Here is a 21,097-nt window from a genome sequence, read left to right as displayed (position 1 = left end):
AGAGTTTAAGGGTGGCAAGAGCAGGTGGCAGGACTCCGCCCACCACAGCGCCTCCCCGCCCTCAGCTCGCACGCTCCTCTCCCTCCGTGAGGTCCCGCCTCTTAGGCGCGCGCTAAGAGTTGCCGCGCCGTGCATTCTGGGATTTGTAGTCTTGGAGCCAGGAACCACCTCAGGATAAGCGACTCTGGCCTACATACCCCATGGTGCCGTGCGGCTCTGGCCGGTCCCGGATGTGTGCCTGGCGCCGGAAGAGAAGACGGCCCCCCTCTCTCGGCCCGGCCATCTTGTGGGAAGAGCTGAAGCAGGCGCTCTTGGCTCGGCGCGGCCCGCTGCAATCCGTGGAGGAACGCGCCGCCGAGCCACCATCATGCCTGGGCACTTACAGGAAGGCTTCGGCTGCGTGGTCACCAACCGATTCGACCAATTATTTGACGACGAATCGGACCCCTTTGAGGTGTTGAAGGCAGCAGAGAACAAGAAAAAAGAAGCCGGCGGGGGCGGCGTTGGGGGCCCCGGGGCCAAGAGCGCAGCTCAGGCCGCAGCCCAGACCAACTCCAACGCGGCAGGCAAACAGCTGCGTAAAGAGTCCCAGAAAGACCGCAAGAACCCGCTGCCCCCCAACGTCAGCGTGGTTGACAAGAAAGAGGAGACGCAGCCGCCCGTGGCGCTTAAGAAAGAAGGTAAAGCTGTGGTAGAAGGTGGGGGAGACCCGGGATGGAGGGAAGGAGCGAGGGCACTTACGGCTACCACCTGCTTCTGGAGTTCTGAGGGTCCGCGGGAGACTTCGCCGCCGATTTTCTCACGTTTCCCCCACACGACAAAAGCCAGGTCTCGCTAAGGTGCTGGGAGCGTGGTAGCCCCAAGTTCAAACCACCTGCAAGGATCCTGGAGCCACCCCCTTCCCGCTTCAGTTTCTGAGCGGAGGAACGTGCTCTGGAGATAAGCTGCTGCTCGAGCGTGTTCGCGATCCTGGGAGGCTGTTGACTTCCCGCCGGATTCCTTGGCGGGCGAGCGCATGGACCGAGGTTCGGGGAAGCTAGCCACTTGCTGAAGCTTTTGTAGTTACGGGGAAGCGTGGGGTCCACAGCTGCTTCTGCTCAGAGCTCTCCCGAGGCTGCTTTGAGGTGCGGTTGGTTTTTCTCCTGCCATCTTGTCCCACGATGGCGCGGGGTACCCCACTGAAAAGCTGGGGTGTCGGAGTTTGCACCTGAGCTAGGTCTGTGTTCTGTGCTATCATACTGTGGAGCAAGCTACTGTTCCAGGTGCCACATGTGCGTTATTGTACACCCCCTCCCCCCCGCACTCCCATCCCTTCGACTGTTAAAAACTATTAACATGCTGGAGTGAAGGAAGCTTTTGGGAAGAAAAATTTTGTTACACTGAAATAAGCGGGAATTCTGAACGAAGACCTTTATTGCAGGAAATCCTGAGGCTCGTCCTCTTCCCCGTCTCCCCCCCCCCCCCGAATATTTCATATGGTGGCCCCGCCTGGGCCTCGTGGTGAAATGAGTGCAGAGGCTGTCACAACGTTAGCCACGCAGAGCCCTTTTGAGTGTGTAGTTTTTTTCTCCACATGTGCGTGAAGCATGGTCAGGATTCATTGGCCGGTCACAGTTGTCTTGAGGTTGATTTTTGCTTTCTTATGACTTTGTCATGGTTTGTCTTGTGTGGTGGATGAAAAAGCAGAAACAGTTGAGGATAAGAAAAAAGCATACATGATCAGTGGCAGGTAGGTGTAGTACTTAAACTCTGAATTATAGTTGCTTTTTTATGTCGAAAGTTGAAATTATCTTTCACTGCCACGTGCTCGTAAAAGCAGTTTCTCATTTTGGATGAATTCCATAGCATTCGGCTAATTTTAAAAATCGCAATTATGTTAGGTTTTGCTTTGTGATTTTTTTTTTTATACAGAAGTTTTGTGATGCTTGGAATGAAGAACCTATGTGGTGAATAAAACAATTCTTGTATTAAAATTACAGGTTGGGGTGAAGCACAATTTGCAGTGTTGGAAAGCATGTGTGTATGTCGATTAGACCAAGTATTTAATCATCTAAGTTTTAAAGCAACCTGTAGCACAATGGAATAAGGATTTAATTTCTGTGTTAAGGAACACAGGCCTGCGTAGTTATTTTTGCTCAAGTTCATCCCCTTGATCGCTAATCCAAAAAAAGTGTGTGAAAAAATTGAGTCTACTGTATAAATCTAAAGTATATCAGGTAGATATGTTCACCCATTTTGAATGTTCAAAGCATGAAGACTGGTTTAAACCACCTCAGTTGTGATCATAAAGCCCATCTTTGAGGTAAGCTCTTTAGGTGGAACCTAGTATTTTAGATTACAAAGGTACGGAATTATTTCATAAATTTATATCCAGGACTGAGTTCACCATTCCATACTTTCTTTAGGAAAACTTAGCTATCAACGTTTTATTTCAGATCAGCAATACATTGCACTCATTAACCTTAAGTTGCAGAAAACATATGCTTATAAATAATAGGAAGAATGTTGAATGAAAAATACTTCAGATTCTGCTACCTGTCAGTTGATGTTCTGGGCATTGGAAAAGGACAGACCTGTAAACAGTCTCCCTACCTCTTGTAGTGGGAAGAATTGCTACCTGGTTATGTATGTGTTCCTTGCCTTTTGATAATAGGTCCTGGCAAATGCTAGAAGTATCTTAGATATGTATTTAGTACTTTATGAGTTTCATAGCTGGTCCATTTGAACAGTTTGAGAACTGACACAGAGCATCACTACGAGTGTAGACTAAGGATTTTTTTTTTTTTTAGTTTAGTATTTTTTTATTATTGAAAGCCTGGAATCTACTGAAAATCAAGTGAGTTTGCGAGTGCCGATAAGAGGTTAAGAGAAGCTTGAATTCTTAAATATCTGTCATTGGGTGAATTTATTTAGCAAATTTTTTAGGTTCTGTAAGCATAATGAATATTGGGTGGGGAAGGAAGCCATTGTTCATTTGGGTGTGTTTGGCTTGGATATCATTATTATATAAGGATTGGTTCCATAGCTCCACCCCAGTACACTATACCTGTGACAGCATATGTTTAAAATGCCTTAAGATCTAACATTTGTGGTTTGCCCTGAGAGTTTATGTGGAATGGACCTTACATTTTAAGAGTTTGATATTTACCACTTGATGTTAGTTACAAGCAACTGAATGATTGAGTGCATTCTTGTGGTAGTCACTTTCTTAGAAAGAATCAGAGTGAATCAACTTAAGATCTTGTTACAAAACCAATTCCTCAGCTGTTTTTGACTCCTGACTCCGTCAGAAATTATGGTTTAGGAGTTGAGGCATACCTGAAATTTTACAGTCCTGAATTTAATCTACTTAGGGCCACTGATAATGCATATTGGTTGCATTTGTGGGCCACTGACACAGGAAAAAACTAATAATGGGAAAATCAGTAAATGTTTAGCCATCACGTACTGATGGTTTTTATTTCTGTTTTAAAGGGGTCGGGGTGTGTGTGTTTGTGTGTGGTTTTTAAAGATTCTTTGGAAACAAAGATACTTGTGAGGGCAAATGAAGAAAGCTCTCCATTTATTATAATAAAATGATGGGACTATTTCCTAGTGGTTGCATAGCAGTGGTTGTGTGTGTGTGTCCCTGTGAATGGATATGGGTGGATACATACGGGAACACATATAAAAATTAATAGAGGAAAATAATACTTTTTTCTGGTTAATTAGCTGTTTGAAACAATGGAGATACCATACTCCATGCCATGTTTTCCTGTCCGTTTTGTAATATAGAAATTAGTTCTATTTCCTCCACATTATGTAAAATAAAGTAGGTGGCCTTCAGTGTTTTTTCTGAGGGTCTTTATCTGGTGAGTATGTTGATTTGCTTCAGTATTAACTAATGAATGGCTACTGGTGTTAGTCTTTGGTATCTTTAAAGCCAAAATGTATCATATGCCTAAAATTTCTTAAAAGTGGGAATTTAAATTAAGGGATTGTGGCATCTTGAAGAGTGAGGAATGATGGCTATCCAGATGACTTAAGTCAGTTACAGAGAATGGGGAGGGGAAAGGGCATGATTTGGCAAACTAAATAGAAGTTTGATACAAGTTTATTGTCTTTAAATAGAATTTCTCTGAAGTACTTTTATGCTTTGTCCATTTTTTGCCATTTTCAGCAATAAGTGCTAGTTAGTGGATTGAAAGTAGTCTGCCTAATTTTTTGTGTTGTACAAATAATGTGCTTATGCAGGTTTTTTATCATTTTAGGAATAAGACGTGTTGGAAGAAGACCTGATCAACAGCTGCAGGGTGAAGGGAAAATAATTGATAGGAGACCAGAAAGGCGACCACCTCGTGAACGAAGATTTGAAAAGCCACTTGAAGAAAAGGGTGAAGGAGGAGAATTTTCCGTTGATAGGCAAGATTTTTTAATTTCTTCATATTTTGTCAATTTATAGATTCATATCTTAACACGAAGCAATGAATTAGACATACTTTGTCAGGTAGCAGTGTGGCTGGTTACATTTATCAGTTTTTCAGAGAAATGTCTGAGTGTATGCATTGTTTTATCATGAGCATTTTGGTGAGTTTTTAAGTGTTCAGTCTTGGATTTCTTGTAATGAAATACTTCGATTGAATCAATGGATGATTTCTTTTCCTGAGTGTCCTCAGATGTTAGCAGAAAAGTCCTGTTGGGCATTTGTTTACAGCAAAATAGATTACTCGTGTATGTTCGATGTATTTAATTTTGAAGTGGACTGGTGAGGTGTAGTGGTTTTACTGGAGTATAATGTGAAATGAATAAACCATGAAAAAGTATAGGCACTGGCAGTAAAATTTTAGAGAAAGCAAAAATTTCTGGTTGCAGGGAGCTTCCTAGTTCTGATTTCTTTTATGTGTTTAGAAGTAGACTATTTTGAATTTTCTGGAACGTGTTTAACCACTGGATTATTAGCCACTAAATATGTTTTTGCATTTGAGTCTTTGGATGAATTTTCCTTGCTTTTTTTTCTGGAAACCTTGGATATATATAATATTTTTTATTTGTTGTAGACCGATTATTGATCGGCCTATCCGAGGCCGTGGTGGTCTTGGAAGAGGTCGAGGAGGCCGTGGACGTGGAATGGGCCGAGGAGATGGATTTGATTCTCGTGGCAAACGTGAATTTGATAGGCATAGTGGAAGTGATAGATCGTAAGTCTTATATAGGTTTTTATTATATTTTTACATGTGTATTTGCTTCCTTAATTAGACAAAATTTGAATTTCTAGAATTAAAGAGTATTATGTTAACTCAGTTTTGTTAGTTCTTTTTCACATTACAGTGGCCTGAAGCACGAAGACAAACGTGGAGGTAGCGGCTCTCATAATTGGGGAACTGTCAAAGATGAATTAACGTTGGTATTCCAGTTTTTTAAAATAATGTTTAAATAAGATTGATTCTATATTAGAGTTTTATCTATAACTTCATTAAGTTTTACTTGTCCCTAGGACAAGAACAAATGCTTTCATCCGAGAGCTACTTCCTTATAATGTCTTGTTGGATATGTTTGAGTACAGTATGTCAAATGACCAATCTTTGTATATTTCAATATATATGATGTTAATTTTCCTTTTCATATGGCCGTATAGCTTTTCCTGAAACCCTGTGTTTCAGTTATTTGGGTATTCTGATTTTCTGTATGTCGTTTTAGTTCCTTTTCTAGCTCTTAACATGTGTGGTCATTAGAGAAGTATAATAGGCTGGTAAAACTCTTTTTTTGAGCAAGCTACTCTGTCCTACTTTTCAAACAAATTACTTGAACTATAACTTGGATCAGTATGCATTTTTAAGTTATGTTCTGTTAGAGATCTACCGGGAAGTTTGTTTAGTAAGAAAAGATTGTTAGGGAATGTGAAGACTTTTAAGACATTTTTGTATAAAGAGCTCTTCAGCTACATGTAAATGGACCTAGATGCTTTTCTTTTTCTTTTTTCCTTAGAGAGTCCCCAAAATACATTCAGAAACAAATATCTTATAATTGCAGTGACTTGGATCAATCAAATGTGACTGAGGAAACACCTGAAGGTGAAGAACATCCAGTTGCAGACACTGAAAATAAGTAAGTGGTTTTTATGTATAATGGTAATGCTCCAGCATTGCAGTCAGTTTGGGTTTTTACCAAGAAAATAGCCTACAAGTTTAATGCTACTATTTGGTGGCTTTTAACAGGAGACTTTATTGTACCCCAATCCCTGAAATAGTATCTATTCAGAGGACTGCTTTACAATTTATATATTGAACTATAAATGGTTTGGAAAATAGAAATGGCTATTTCTATTTGAAGTTACCATTGTTGTCTTTTAAAAGGTAAGGAAAATGCATATTTTAATAATACCTGTTCACCTTAAGAACAAAAATTAACTGTTTAACCTGAGAATGGAGAATAGGAAAAAGGAATCTTGCATTTTATTTAATTATACTTTGTTTGGTAGAGAAATTGTAATGAAAAATCCTGCTGATGATAGCTGTCCAGAGACATTGAATAGTTGGGAACTGGAAGCTAAAATTGGGAGTTTCTAAAAATTAGACTGAATGGTTGATGTAAGACAATTGTAGTAATTAGAACACAATAGGTCATAGTACTTTGAAGTCTGTATAAATTTTATTCCAAAGTAGCTTAAAACTAGAAAATATAACCATTTTAAAATAGTTTCTCCATCTCTGAAGTTTTGTTTTTTGTTTTTTTTCCATCAGAGAATTTGGAACATAGTGTTACTGTCTTGTTTTTAAACATGAGGAGAGCAGGGACCAGAATGTATTATTAATTCACTGGCTTTCTTAATTCTTTTCATTTTCTTAGTTTTTTAGGTTATGAGACTTGGTTTTGAAGTTTTCATTGAAGGGTGGAAGAATTGTAAAGGTTCAAGTTTTGCTGGTAGAAATAATTTACTGCCTTCCCCTAGTTTCCACCAACGCAAGCAGAAGTTATATGCCAGTCATTTATTATATGTAGTATTGTGGTTTAAAGTCTGGAATTCCCAATTATTTAGGATTTGTGTAATTCTTTCATAAATCTTTTATAAATTTTTTGTTATTGTTTATATAGAATGTTAGCCACATGAGTGGGGTGAGGGAGAGCAAAAATCCCAAGCAGGCTCTTAGCAGAGCCTGACATGGGACCGTGAGATCATGACCTGAGCCAAAATCAGGAGTTAGATGCTTAACCAACTGAGCCACCCAAGCTCCCTGGGATTGTGTAATCTTAATCAGAGCATATTTAAATCAGTCACAGAGGAGATGCTTTCCTCCTTTTTCTCCAAAAGTTGCTCCTACAGTGAACCATTATTGATCATAGTATCATATTCCATGGGTTGGTTTGAAGAAGGAATAATAATTGATTTACTATTAGAGTAGATAAACATACTTGGTATTAAGTGACCTCTTGAACTTGGGGTAATAGAAGTTTCACTTATAGGAAACTATGAAATCATAATTTTGAGTGTCAAACAATAAAATTATGATGGGCCACTGAAATGAACCTTAATGTACCTTAAGTACTTCACAATGCCCAGCACAGGTGTTCCTTTAATAAAGAACCTATGTTTAAATCACCTCAGGAATGGGGCACCTGGGTGGCTTAGTCGGTTAAGCGTCCGACTTTTGCTTAGGTCATGATCTCACGGTTCGTGGGTTCGAGCCCCGCGTCGGGCTCTGTGCTGACTGCCAGCTCGAAGCCTGGAGCCTGTTTCAGTCTGTGACTCCCTCTCTCTCTGACCCTCCCCTGCTCGCACTGTCTCTCTCTCTCTCTCCTAGAAATAAATAAAATATTTAAAAATAAATAAATAAATAAATCACCTAAGGAATGATTTGTAAAGATTATAACTGATTATCAGAAGAAATTGACATATTGATAGTGTATTACAAACAAATCTTTCACTCAGGATCCAAGAGTACAGTTGAGAGTATTTGAGCTAAAGATCAAGGTTATGACATTAGAGCAGAGGAGAATCTGAATATAGTATTCTATCTTATTTGTGGAAGTATAAATTTAGGAAGCACAGCTTTGATTAAGAGTCACAGGTTGACTTTGGTTAACTCCCTTACATTTAGTTCCCAGAGCTTCAGTTTTATTTCATTTGATCCTTAGAACAACCCTTGAATATAGATGTCATGATCTCATGACGTGGTAAAGGTATGCTCAGTTCTATTCTTGGCTGTGTCATGAGTTGGGAATAACTAGGATCTTTTTTTTGATCTTTGTTTTCTCATTTGCAGAGTGACAGGGTTGAATTTGATATTGATAGCCAAGGTATCATTTATTAAATGTAAACTTGGTATAGGAAGCTTTAAGATAGGATATGTCAAACAGTGACGAGTAGCAAGGAACGGAGATAGATATTTGAGCTCTAAGGCCAACTGAATCACCTGCTATCTTTGGAAGGAAGCAAGGCTCCCAGAATAGCAAACAGCTTGTTTGGTGACAATTGCAAGTTGAGATTACACTAAAATAATGGATTGCTAGGCCCATGCTTTGGCTTTTGTTTTTGAAAAAAGGGAAAAGGATAGTATATAATAGTTATATCCTGAGAATTTTATTTGCAAATAACTAATTTAATATTAAGTATTGAAATTGGTGTGTTTTGTGGAAGTTTCCAGTATTAGTAAAGCTGCAGTCTCCTGTCCATGTACAGGCTGATTTGAAAGTTGGGAGTATACAGTATTTTGGATTTATAGGTGCTTGGCTTTTAAAATTGTTTTGCTATAAGTGTTAGTTGATAAAAGGAAGGATAGAGGAGCAATTTTTTTATTTTCTAGAATGAGTCGTGGGTTGTTCACCGTCATCCTAGATGATGGCCTCTATTTTTGTTAAAAGTTCTGTATTGTGGGAAATTAGGAAAATTAAAAATGTGTTTTAGGAGAAGCTAAGCCAAATGTTTTAATCACACATAAGGGTACAGTTTTAAAGAAGTATGTTTTTAAGAAATCTGTATTTTAGGTACAGACAATTCAAAATTGTAGATAGTTGATCATTTCATAGTTTTTGAAGTAAGTGTATATTCGTCAGTTATCCATTCTTTCACTAATTCAACAAGCACTGAGTTCTTAGCATCCACCAGGTTACATGTTAACCATTGGGTTATAAAGGGTCTTCTTGTCTTTGAGTAATCTCTTAAAGATTACCAACTAGTCAAGATTAGTTTCTTCCTTATAATGATAAGTTAGGATTTTATCAGCTATAAAAGAATTACCAGCTATAAAACAAATATGTTTCCACAGGGAGAATGAAGTTGAAGAAGTAAAGGAAGAGGGTCCAAAAGAAATGACTTTGGATGAGTGGAAAGCTATTCAAAATAAGGACCGGGCAAAAGTAGAATTTAATATCCGAAAACCAAATGAAGGTGCTGATGGGCAGTGGAAGAAGGGATTTGTTCTTCATAAGTCAAAGAGTGAAGAGGTAAAATTAAGTTTTGTGGTGTTTGAAAATGTTCAGATGTGTGTTGAATTTTATTTATACTTTTTAAAAATAGGACCTGAGTAATCTGTTTATAAAACCTTTACCTAGGATCGTTTGGGGTAGATAAACTTTCAAAAAGGAAAATAAACTTCATTATACATTCATGAAAAGTAGTCCTTTAATCAATCCACAATGTATTTAATGAGGTGGTTTTGTTTATCCTAAAAAGCAGTTAGTTGTGGATCATAAAATTAGTGTTTTAGAAATAAGGTAGGTCTTTTCAAAGTTGTGCTTCTATTTAAAAAGTCTTGCCTAACTGGGAATCAGTTGAAAGATTTGCATTTTCATGTGGTTTAATCTAAAATAAGTCAGTGGCTTCATTATCATTTAGTTTTTCAAACTTTGCTTATGCCATTTGTAATGAACAAGACTTTTCAATAAATGATGTTATCCTTTACTGAGGATAGGAACCAGCAAATAAGTTCACTAACAAAAATATTTGAGAAAGACATGTTGGTGGTTTATAATTTGGTAACAGTCATTGGGGCAGGGTTTTAGAGGAATGGCCCATGGCCACATTATTTAGGGCTTGTGCAAGTATGAGATTTTAATCATAAAGTTAAGTTGAAATGTTACTAAGACAACCTGCAATAAAAAGATTCAGTAAGATACTGCATCTTAATTTTCTAAACAAATACCTGTGAAACAATTTGGAAACATTTTGAGATGTTTAGAGATGATATTTTAAACATTGGCTCCATAAAAATAAAAGGGGGACGTTGTCTTAAGTGCCAAGTCCTATAGGACAAAAAAAGTTTTGCTTTATATTGAATGCCTTTGGTTATTTTTTTGTAGTTTTTGCAGATAAAGTTTTGTATTAGGGTCAAGCAACTAGGATTTCTGATTAAAGAAACCATAAAAGTTCATCTTGGGGAGATTGTTAATTTGTACTAATTATTAAGCTACTTAGGTTAAAATGGGAAAGATTTATTTAGGCACCTTGACAAAATGATTTGTAAATTTTTTGGGGTCCTGACAGAACTTGTCTCCAGAACAAGACACATACACAAAATACGGATATATTTTACATGGTTCGTTAATTACCCTGAAGCCTCTTCACACATTTTATAAACCTTGGGTTAGGTATGGTAGGTTTTTTATTTGTTTTTTTTTATGTTTTTTATTTATTTCTGAGAGAGAGAGACAGCATGAACAGGGGAGGATCAGAGAGAGAGGGAGGGATACATAGAATCTGAAACCGGCTCCAGGCTCTGATCTAGCTGTTTGCGGGGCTCGAAAACCCGCAAACTGAGATCATGACCTGAGCCGAAGTCAGACGCTTAACTGACTGAGCCACTCAGGAGCCCCATTATGGTAGTTTTAAGTACTATTTTACATTGAGCTTTTCAGAAATGATTATACAAAGTGATGTAAATGATCAGAAATTTTTGAAAATTGTGAAATTTGTTATGAATAACTTTGAAACCAGGATATTTTTGTTATCAGACCCCCTTTTATGTGTTTGGATCCTTTTAGTTCATGTTGCTTTTGTGATGTGGTTATATGTGGATATATGGTACTGCAGTTTTAATATAGGTAGGTCTTCAAGATTGTTGTAGTGCATTTTAATTGCTCTTTCTCTTTTACATATCCTAATCCTCAGGAATAAGTAGTAGTTAGGAAAAAGAAGAAACTTCAGAAATGGAAAACTGAATTAGGTTGTTAATTGACAGTGAAGTCAGAACTCTTTATTTCTTGATTATCCTTCATTGTTCTAGGAAAAAACTGCAGATTTTTCCTACTAGCTGCTTTCAAGGGATATGCCCTGAACATCCAAATTTTTCTCTATTAACAAATTGATAATTGTTGTCTTTGCAATAGTGAACATTTAAAAACGAAACAATTAGTATAATAATTGACTTTAACTTTCCAGTTGTTTTGTGGATTTACATTTAAACATTAATTTAAAATTGATATTCTAAAAAAGAATCTTCTCACTTTAGGTTGGCCTAGCACTGAGGAATGACAGTTTGGATATTAGACCATTACAGAGGTGAAAGCATGGATATAACTACAAAGTTTAATTGTACTGTAAAGGGTAGTCATTAATAGTTGTAGTGTTAACAATGTTTAGAAAGAGCAAAATGTTCATTGTCCCTTCAGAAAAGGATTGTATCTGTATTTAGAAAAACTAAAACATACTTTAAAGTAGTGTAAGAAAAGTTTCCAAGTAGAAGATAAAAACTCATTTCAGCATCCAACTTCGGCACAGGTCATGATCCCACTATCCCATGGCTTGTGAGTTGAAGCCCCACATCAGGCTATGTGTGGACAGCTCAGAGCCTGGAGCCTGCTTCAGATTCTGTGTCTCCCTCTCTGCCTGCCTCTCTCTCTCTCTCTCAAAAATAAATGTTTAAAAAAATTAAAACCCATTCTTCCCAAACATAGAAGAAGAAATTAAGAATTAAACAGTGTAAAATTCTCTGGCGTTTCTTTTGTTTTGCAGAGTGAGTGGTATACCTTATACATAAATACAAAAGAGAATCTGGATTTCATAAACATGTTGACTTTAAGGTTACCTGTCTGTATTTAAAGCTTGGATTTAGTTGTGCTTAGCTTTCAAGTTTCCCTGATACAAAGTTGTGTTTCATTTCAATCTGTAGTCCAATTTATAGGGAAGAACATACAATAGTTGTACGTGAACAGAAAAGCATTCTGAGAAGTTTATACATGATTTCTTTTCCCAGGTTATATTTGGATTAGTACAGAACCAGTTTTCTTAAAAAGGGAATCCGTATTAATCATCAGTAGAAACCTTACCTCTATCCAAAAATCTTCATCTGTAGGACATATATCATTTGTTGATATATTTGTTCGTATATTTGTTCACACAAATTGCAGATTGGATTTATGGTCTTTAAGAGAAAGTTCATTATTTAGAAATTTGTGGTGCTCTTTCCTATTAATCACCCCATGGCTCACTCTTCAATTTTTAGGCTCATGCTGAAGATTCGGTTATGGACCATCATTTCCGGAAGCCAGCAAATGATATAACGTCTCAGCTGGAGATCAATTTTGGAGACCTTGGCCGCCCAGGACGTGGTGGCAGGGGAGGACGAGGTGGCCGTGGGCGTGGTGGACGTCCAAACCGTGGCAGCAGAACTGACAAGGTAATTTTTAAGACTAAGTAATTTGAGGACCTCTTTGGTAAATCAGTGCTGTACATCCATTTTGGGGATATGAATAGAAAAAGAAAAAAGCAGTAGACCTACCTTCAAGAAACTATATTTTAGGCTATATTTTTGTTTAAAGCACTTAAAAGTGACTGAGTTCTGCTGTTAGTATAATTATCACTTTATTCAGTACTTACTAGGTGCAGGTCATGGTGATGTGCTAGGCGTTTTATGTACTATAACATTTAATTCTTATTACCACATTGACATTCCCATTTTACATACGAAGTTTAGATACAGGGAACCAAGTTAACTCTTGGCCTTTGCTATAAGTAAGGTCTACTTGAAATGCCAGCCTCTTCCTTTGCTTTGACTCTTTGCTGCTTTTTTTAGGTCTCAGTTAAATGTTATATTAATAACATTTGTGTCCATAATTGTGTGACACTAAGGTGATTATTGACACATTTTTTGTTCGGGCTCTTTTGACACATTTCTGTTGTTATCTGTACTTTGACTGTAAATAGCAGTTGGGTCCCTTTCCAACACTGATGAATGTGCTGCTTAAATCATTTTAATAGTTCTTAGCCTGGCTTTGAAATTGATGTCATTTGTATTGAGCGAGGGAGGAAAAAATTACTAAGCAAAGAATTCCACATACATATCTCATGTAAATCTACTTGTGTGATTTATTAGAAAACTAAACCCATGATGTTATTAAGCAATTTTTGTAGGTCTTGATAAAAACTGAGGACAAGGCTCATTGCAAATATTTATAGTTTTATTTTGTTTCATAACTTTGACTTTTAAGTAAAGCTTTGACACATTTTACCTAGCATTTCATTTAACTTCATGAGGTTTTAGAGTGATGTGTTTGAATATAGACACTGGCAGTCCCAAGATTTGAGAATTGTTAATTTTGGTTTCTTTCTTTTTCAGTCAAGTGCTTCTGCTCCTGATGTAGATGACCCTGAGGCATTCCCAGCTCTGGCTTAACTGGATGCCATAAGACAACCCTGGTTCCTTTGTGGACCCTCCCATCTGAGGTTTTGCATGCTTAAGGATCCCAAACGACTTAAGAATTTAAAAAAAAAAAAAAAAAAAAGACTGTCATTCATACCATTCACACCTAAAGACTGAATTTTATCTGTTTTGAAAATGAACTTCTCTCGCTACACAGAAGTAACAATATGGTAGTCAGTTTTGTATTTAGAAATGTATTGGTAGCAGGGATGTTTTCATAATTTTCAGAGATTATGCATTCTTCATGAATACTTTTGTATTGCTGCTTGCAAATATGCATTTCCAAACTTGAAATATAGGTGTGAACAGTGTGTACCAGTTTAAAGCTTTCACTTCATTTGTGTTTTTTAATTAAGGATTTAGATGTTCTCCCAATTACAAACTGGTTTTAAATATTGGACATAATATCAGTTTTAATACCTGCTTTGCATTTTCACACATGGTCAGCTGGGTCATGTAAACTTTGATTTGTCAGATTTTATGCTGTGTGGAATACTAATACTACTTTATGTATTTTAACTTAGTTTTAATATTTTCATTTCTGGGGAAAATCTTTTTTCACTCATGATAGTTGTTATATATGCTAAATCTTTATATACAGAAATATCAGTACTTGAACAAATTCAAAGCACATTGGTTTATTAACCCTTGCTCCTGCATGGTTCATTAGGTTCAAATTTATAATTGATTCACAATTCCAACTATATTTACTTTTAAAATGTGTGACTTTCCCATTTTAAAAACCAAACTAGACTCCTTGGTGAAAGTTTAAGCTACTTGCTGATACACATCCTATCAAGTGAAGTAGTTTTATGGGTGTTGGGTTTTTTCCCTCTCCGAAGGGTGGATGGGACAAGTTGATTTGGCTACTGCATTTTTAAACTGTTCTGTAAAATAGTTGTCTGGCCATTCAGTATGATTTGTGTGTGTGGAAGGTCCCAAATCAAAATTGTTCTTCCATAATCAACAACCCTTTAAACCCTTCCTTTTTTCTTAAGAAACCAAAGGGCACTGGTTTGTATGGTAAGATGGGGGGGTATGTTAATTTTTGGAATTTGGAGAGCAGACAGCTTTACTTTATAAGGTTGGAACAGCAGCACCGTCCATGAAATATAAACCAAAAATCTGTTTCTGAATTTCCTATATTGCTATTAATTTTGGTCTTAAGTTGATAGATGACCGTTCCACAGAAAATGACAAGTAAGTATCTTTTACCTCTTCCTCAGAAAATTAGGTTAATGGGTTCCTTGAATGGGAGCATCACCACCTAACTAAAACATACAAGGAGAGAATTCTCAAACAGATCAGAATATTCTAGGATTTTTTTTGTCTTATGTTACATTTATTGGTAAATATGAAAGGAACTTAATGTACAGTTTTAAAGATCTTTTGTCACTCAGTATTTTCTACCTGTGTATGGTAATATCCAATTTTAATACTGAAGATCTTAAATCCTAAGATGTCTGCTATTTAGCTGATTAATTCTCCCATATACTTCTAAAAGAGAAATTGTACAGTACAAGAGTTATTCATTTGGATTAGATTTATAATCTAGTTACCTGCTAGTTTGACATTTTAGGAAGGAGGTAATTGGTTTTTAATGATGGATAAACTTTTGTGCTGGTGTTTTAGATCTTATGATGCTGAGCATGTTCTGCACTGGTGCTAATGTCAAATATAATTTTATATTTACAAACATACCTGCTACCCAGAGGCAAGTATTAATTTAGTCCATATGGACTATTGACCCCTCTTGAGATTGCAACATACACCCTCCTAAATCATTGTGGCTAGACTTTCAAGTTTCTTGTTTCTGGACGTGTAATGTTTAGAAACTTTTTAATTTTTAGCAACATATAGAAAACACCTCCTATTAAAAACACTTCACAAGTTCTGCTTAGTGTCAGCCATTGCTGGCAGTCTGTCACTATAGAATACAGCAATATCTGGTATGTTGCAAACTTTCAAGATAGCCTGAACTTCAAAAAGTTGGTCCATTAGTTGTATCTGATGGATGTAAATTTGCCTCCTAGTTCACTTTGTGTCAAGAGCTAAAACTGTGAACCTAACTTTCTCTTACTGGTGGGTAATAACTGAAAATAAAGATTTTATTTTCATGCTCACTTCTTAAAAGTCATGAAAACAATCAAATAGGAGCCCATTTATCGTTACGTGTTTTCTGACCTGTGTGTGCATCCCCAAGATAATCATACTTTATTTTTCCCCCTTAGATTCAGATTTTGTTTTGTGGGGTTTTTGTTAAACCAGGCTGTTGGATCACATTTAGAAGGGGTACCTATTTCAATTAGAAAGTTGAATTCTTAACTTGTATAATGAATTTCAAGGACTGACAGGACAATTGGCATTTCTTTTAGCAAATCACATTTTGAGTGTGAAAGTTAATCATACTGAATACCACCTTTTTTTTAAACAAATGATACAATACTAAAGAAAATCCTGTAATCAATACAAATCTTTAAATAATAGTATGCCTGGTTGAATGTTGTAGTGAACTTTTATTTTGGTACTTCTACATGGGAATAATGCCAGAGTTGACATTTATTATTAAGACATTTTCAGCTTGCATTCACATAATTCAGATATAGTTTCTTTCTTAGTTTGTTAGTCTTTTGAGACCTGTGCAGAATAAGAAAAGATTTAAAATGTGCAGTAGGTACTACACGTCTGCTTTACTGTTTTATTTTAAATGTGGAAGCAGGACACATCTCTAGGGTTGTAAATATATTTGAGGCTTATTTCTTGGTATAAGTTTGAAGGGAGAATATTAAGTACTCAATCTAATTATTTTTTTTTTTTAATTGCTAGAGATCATTGTACTGAAATAGGAAAACTGTATTGTGCCATTAGGGAGGTGTATACAAATCTAAATATTGTGTATTGGATGTTTAAAACACATCTTTAAGAGCACTAGCATTATGTGGAAGGAACCAAAAATACTAAAAGGTTTAAAAAAACCACTGAAGCGTGAAGCTGCTGGAACCTGAATGATTTTGACTTTAAGGTAAGATTATATCAGGTATATTAATGGATAGCTGTTCCAACTTTGAAGGAACTAGTACAGCAAATTCTAGGGCTTTCAGGTACATGTAAATTCTACTTTCTAAGGAAAGTAATGCTTAAAAGATTATAATCCATACTTTTGTAATTCTGAAATTAACCTGTGTTTAACAAGTCTAAACATCAATCACATCTCCACATTAGCTGGAGAATGCCTAAAATGTGATTACTAGTATGCTTTACAGAGTAATAACAACTTGTAAAATGAGCTCTTAACAAAGTTTCAGACCTAGAAATTAGTGAAATAATTCATTAACATGATTTACAAAATTGTCAAAGTTTATCATTAAGATGATGTTTATTAAGTGTCAGCTTTTAGAAATTTGGGTCCAGTTTCTTTTTGCTCAGCCTAGGTTTACCTTGGATGTGTCCTCAACTTAAATCCAACATGATTTTTAAGTTAGGTAAATAGGGAGGTCGTAGGAGGAGTGACTGAAGTGAGCCATTTTCAGGTTAAGAGGAATTCACTAAACCAAAGAATATAGAGCAAGAAAAATTGTAACTAAAGGATGAGAAGTTTAATTTCATAAAATGATTAGGATATAAAGATACATTATTAAGGCTATCAAGATCGTGGCTTCGGGGAGATAACTAACACTGGGAATGACTGTTTAAATAAGTGCTAGATCTAAGATAGGAGTCCACAGACTTCGCCCCGTGGCCTGCTTTTGTATAGTTGATGAGCAAATAATGACTTCTACATTTCTGAAGGGTTAAAAACTAATCGTATACAAAGATGTAGATCACAAAGCTTAAAATATCTGTCCCTTCCTGGAAAAATCTTTGCTGACTTATGATCTAAGCTATGACTCCCAGTCTAAGAGTTAGTTCTAGGTACAAATTAAATCCTCCTACCCCATGGGAAGTTGTGAAGTTAGAAGTATTTTAAAGCAAGTTACCTCTTCTTCAGTCAGAATAAGGGCAAGATGCCTGGTAGCCTGTTTAAGTAAAGATGGTCTTGTTTTGTTTATAAAAAACATATAGCTTGTAACTTAAATATATTCTCCTGAAAGTTTAGGAAAGTATAAATTTGCTATAAGATTACACTTAATGCCATGATTATAGTTTAATGTTTCATGTTTTGGCAGTTTTTGTCAATGCTAAGCTCTTTCTGATCTATTTGTTTTTCAATGAGGTGAGAGTTGTGAACATTTTGTATAGGTGAGAGAAAACAAGTCTTTTCGTTAACTTCATAGGTTGAGCTGGGGCATCAATTACTGGATTCTTGAGGACAGCATTTCTCAGCTTACTCAGGAAAATAATCATTTGGGCAGAATTTAGATTTTTTTGCCATTGATTACCTTATAAATAACTAGCAGTCCATCCTTCACTCCTAAATGGAAGGAGAGAAAAGATGAAAAATGACCCATACAAGTTAGAAAATAGTTATGTAACCTAGTTACGTTTTTGTTTGAGATGTTAGGTAATTAAAGTTTTTATTTTTTTTTAAATGTTTTTTTTTTATTTTTGAGAGAGAGAGTGAGCAGGAGAGGGACAAAGAGGGAGACACAACCCAAGACCGGCTCCGGGCTCTGAGCTATCTATCAGTACAGAGCCCGATGCGGCGCTTGAACCCAAAAACTGCGAGATCATGATCTGAGCTGAAGCCAGATAAGCGCTTAATCGACTAAGCCATCCAGGCGCCCCATTAAAGTGTTTTTAAAATCAGTAACTTTGTCCCTTTTGCCACCTGTTTGGCAGGGTTTGGCAGTTTCTAGTGTGCTTATACAAGCTAAGCTTTGTGCTAGGAAGACCTGTAAAAGATAACTGGTTATTCCTGATAATTCTAACTAATAACAGCTTTTTAAAAACCTATTTGGTGAACATACCAGGTTTTGAGAGAGAAGCTCTGAACTGATCTCTGGTTTTATTAAACAGCTGTATTAAGTGTTACTGGTATGGAAATGTGAAGAGAAAAGGGCTGGTTAATATTCAGGATTTTGATACTCGGTGAGCTGAGTAAGGAAAATGGACAGTATTGATTACACTCTTACCCTCAGTTACAGTTGTAGCTGATCATTAAAGATTTTAGGACTTAAATTAGTTTGAAGAAATAGCACTGGTTCCCATCTGCCTAGCGTGAAGAGTTGTATGAAGTGGTCCAGCTGAATGTGGTACTTGTTTGCCTGGTTTTGTTACATTGGACTAAATTTTTTTTATTAGCTGATGAATAGTGTCAGAAACTTTGTTTTGGGAACTTGTTGAATTCCTTGTCTCACAACTTGGATGTAATCCATTGCAAAATGTTGCTTTGTTTGGCAGCCACACTCAAAGTGCTCAGACTGCCAGAGGTGGTTGTGGAAATTGATGACTAAACACAGTAAAGAAGATGCTGGTTGTCACTACCACCCCCTCCAACCCCCAGTTTCATGGTTGAAAATGTAGGCTTTCATGATTGGTTTCTGTTTAGAGATGGATAGTTGGTCTCTTTCCCTGGAAATTCTGAATTTCCAGTGAAGTTTCCACACTTTTTCCCCCCCAGTAAAGGAAGAACTTTTCCAAAAACTACAGATAATTTTGTTTCAACTTGATTCATGCACATGGTTACCAAGGTTTCATTTAACTGTTAAAGTCTAAAAGCTTCTGAGGGATGCATGAGAAGAGTGGAAAAAGCTACTTTTAAGATGTAAGTTTTACTGGTCACTGGGAAGGAAGTCAGCATCCCTCGCAGGCATATTTTGTTAATAATGGTATCCCTGGGGGGGCACTTGGGTGGCTGAGTCAGTTGAGCGTCCCAACTTCGGCTCAGGTCATGATCTCACGATTCGTGGGTTCAAGCCTGGCATTGGGCTCTGTGCTGACAGCTGGCTCTGAGCCTGGAGCCTGTTTCAGATTCTGTGTCTCCCTCTCTCTGACCCTCTCTTGCTCTCACTGTCTCTCTCTCTCAAATAAATTTAAAATAAAAAAAAAAAGGCATCCCTGGAAGATTGAATGGCATTTAGTCACTGTATTAACAAAATTCAGTAAACTAACGTTTTTAATAAAAGAGTGATGTCCCCAACCCCCAACACACACACTTCTTGAGTCTTGGTAGAAGCTCTGGAAGTCCCGTTGCTTGAAGAAGAGAAGAGCTTTAGATGCTGCATAATGCTAAGTGCACTAGTCCGAGAAGAAATTCTCTTCAAGAGAAAATGAGCAAAATTTATTAAGAGAAAATAGCCAGTACAAATTGTTGATTAAATAATTGCAATGTAACAAGCATCCCCGTTATAGGAGAGCATAGATGATCATCAGTCTTGCTCCTTAGACTTATTAGACTTTAAAAATAACTACAGATTTTTTTGAGGAAAGAAATCTGAATTGATTTGAAGATTGCATCTATAGCTGGAGAAATGGCTTACTGACTTAATTATCCTTGCAAGTTATTTTAGTGTATTGCAAGCAGGTCAAAGTGGGTGTTTTCTAAAAACTGTCTTTGCAGCTGCTCTCAATCTACCCTGCCATAGACCAGGAGGGCTAAACTAACAGGGATGTATAGGAATGCAAAGGGATCTAGTCAAAGTTGTAATACAAGTATGAGAAGAAGAAAGTTAGGAAAGGTATTTTTCTATAATGTGGAAAGAGGGACAAATGATCTTTTGCTCTCTATGTGATGGAATAAAGTAAGATTTCTGTTCTAAATGAAATCTTATGACCCCTTATTTTCACCTTGAGAGGTTTTTTGGTTGAGGAGGATTGGGGATGGGGGTCTCCAGGCTCCTTGGTTTAGATGGCACAAGAAATGTCCCCACAGTTTAACATAGGCATATTGTCCACTAATGTGTTAGAAGATGTATCCTACTATGGGGTGTTCAGGCCTTTTCAATGACAATTCAGGGCTTGAAGAACAGTTTATTCTCTGAGAAACTACCTAATAGTTACTGTAGTATATCCTTGGGATCCTAGTAACTTTTAGTAGTAAGATATCTAAAATTGACAACATAATCTAACATTCTTTTACCTAGGTAAGGTCGGGGTTTCTTACGGAAGAATTTGAACTTGTGGAAATTAAAAAGAGGCATGAATTAACTTAAAGATAACCTATGACAGCACATAAATAGGTTTGTGTGTCTCATAGAGATGTGACTGAAATCTCAGCAAAATCAACTTAAGAGTGGTTTTGCTACTGTAAATAAATGACCACTAGCAAAATGTGGAGTCAGTTACTACAGAACGGAAAGAAGGACATTAATGTCTCAAAAATTCACATAAGAAAAAAAAATGCAGTCAAATTCAGCTCTAAGAGCCTTTTACTTGGGAAAAATCAATAGGTAAGTTAGATGCAGTAATTGCTATTTTAATTAAAGACAAAACAACATTGCTCTGGTTATTTTTCTATTGAAAAGGCACAATGTTTTTATTTATAGCTTTAAATGCTCCATTTATCAATTTTCCTAAAATAATGGACTTGACTGGGAGTGCTATTT

At 36.7% G+C, this 21,097-nt stretch overlaps 1 protein-coding gene across 4 annotated transcripts; it reads left to right on the top strand.

Moving 5' to 3' along the window:
* Positions 1–255: 255 nt before the first annotated feature.
* On the top strand, positions 256–15,734 carry SERBP1 (SERPINE1 mRNA binding protein 1). Of its 4 annotated transcripts, none has more exons than XM_039233418.1 (8): positions 256–680; positions 4,251–4,401; positions 5,037–5,177; positions 5,308–5,379; positions 5,965–6,084; positions 9,243–9,420; positions 12,417–12,590; positions 13,530–15,734. In XM_039233418.1, the coding sequence occupies exons 1-8, from the start codon at positions 368–370 to the stop codon at positions 13,584–13,586; spliced, it is 1,206 nt and encodes a 401-aa protein (XP_039089349.1). In that variant the 5' UTR covers positions 256–367; the 3' UTR covers positions 13,587–15,734. The 4 variants fall into 4 exon arrangements, with proteins under 4 accessions (XP_039089349.1, XP_039089348.1, XP_039089351.1 ...); XM_039233417.1 differs by having other exon boundaries at positions 5,290–5,379; XM_039233420.1 differs by having other exon boundaries at positions 257–680; positions 6,010–6,084.
* Positions 15,735–21,097: the final 5,363 nt, after the last annotated feature.

The sequence above is a fragment of the Hyaena hyaena genome, unplaced genomic scaffold (assembly GCF_003009895.1).
Source record: "Hyaena hyaena isolate Hyena2069 unplaced genomic scaffold, ASM300989v1 scaffold_75, whole genome shotgun sequence".
In the NCBI taxonomy this organism is placed as follows: Eukaryota; Metazoa; Chordata; class Mammalia; order Carnivora; family Hyaenidae; genus Hyaena; species Hyaena hyaena.
Note: the sequence above shows the minus strand (reverse complement) of the source record. Positions and strands in the feature narration are given on the sequence as shown.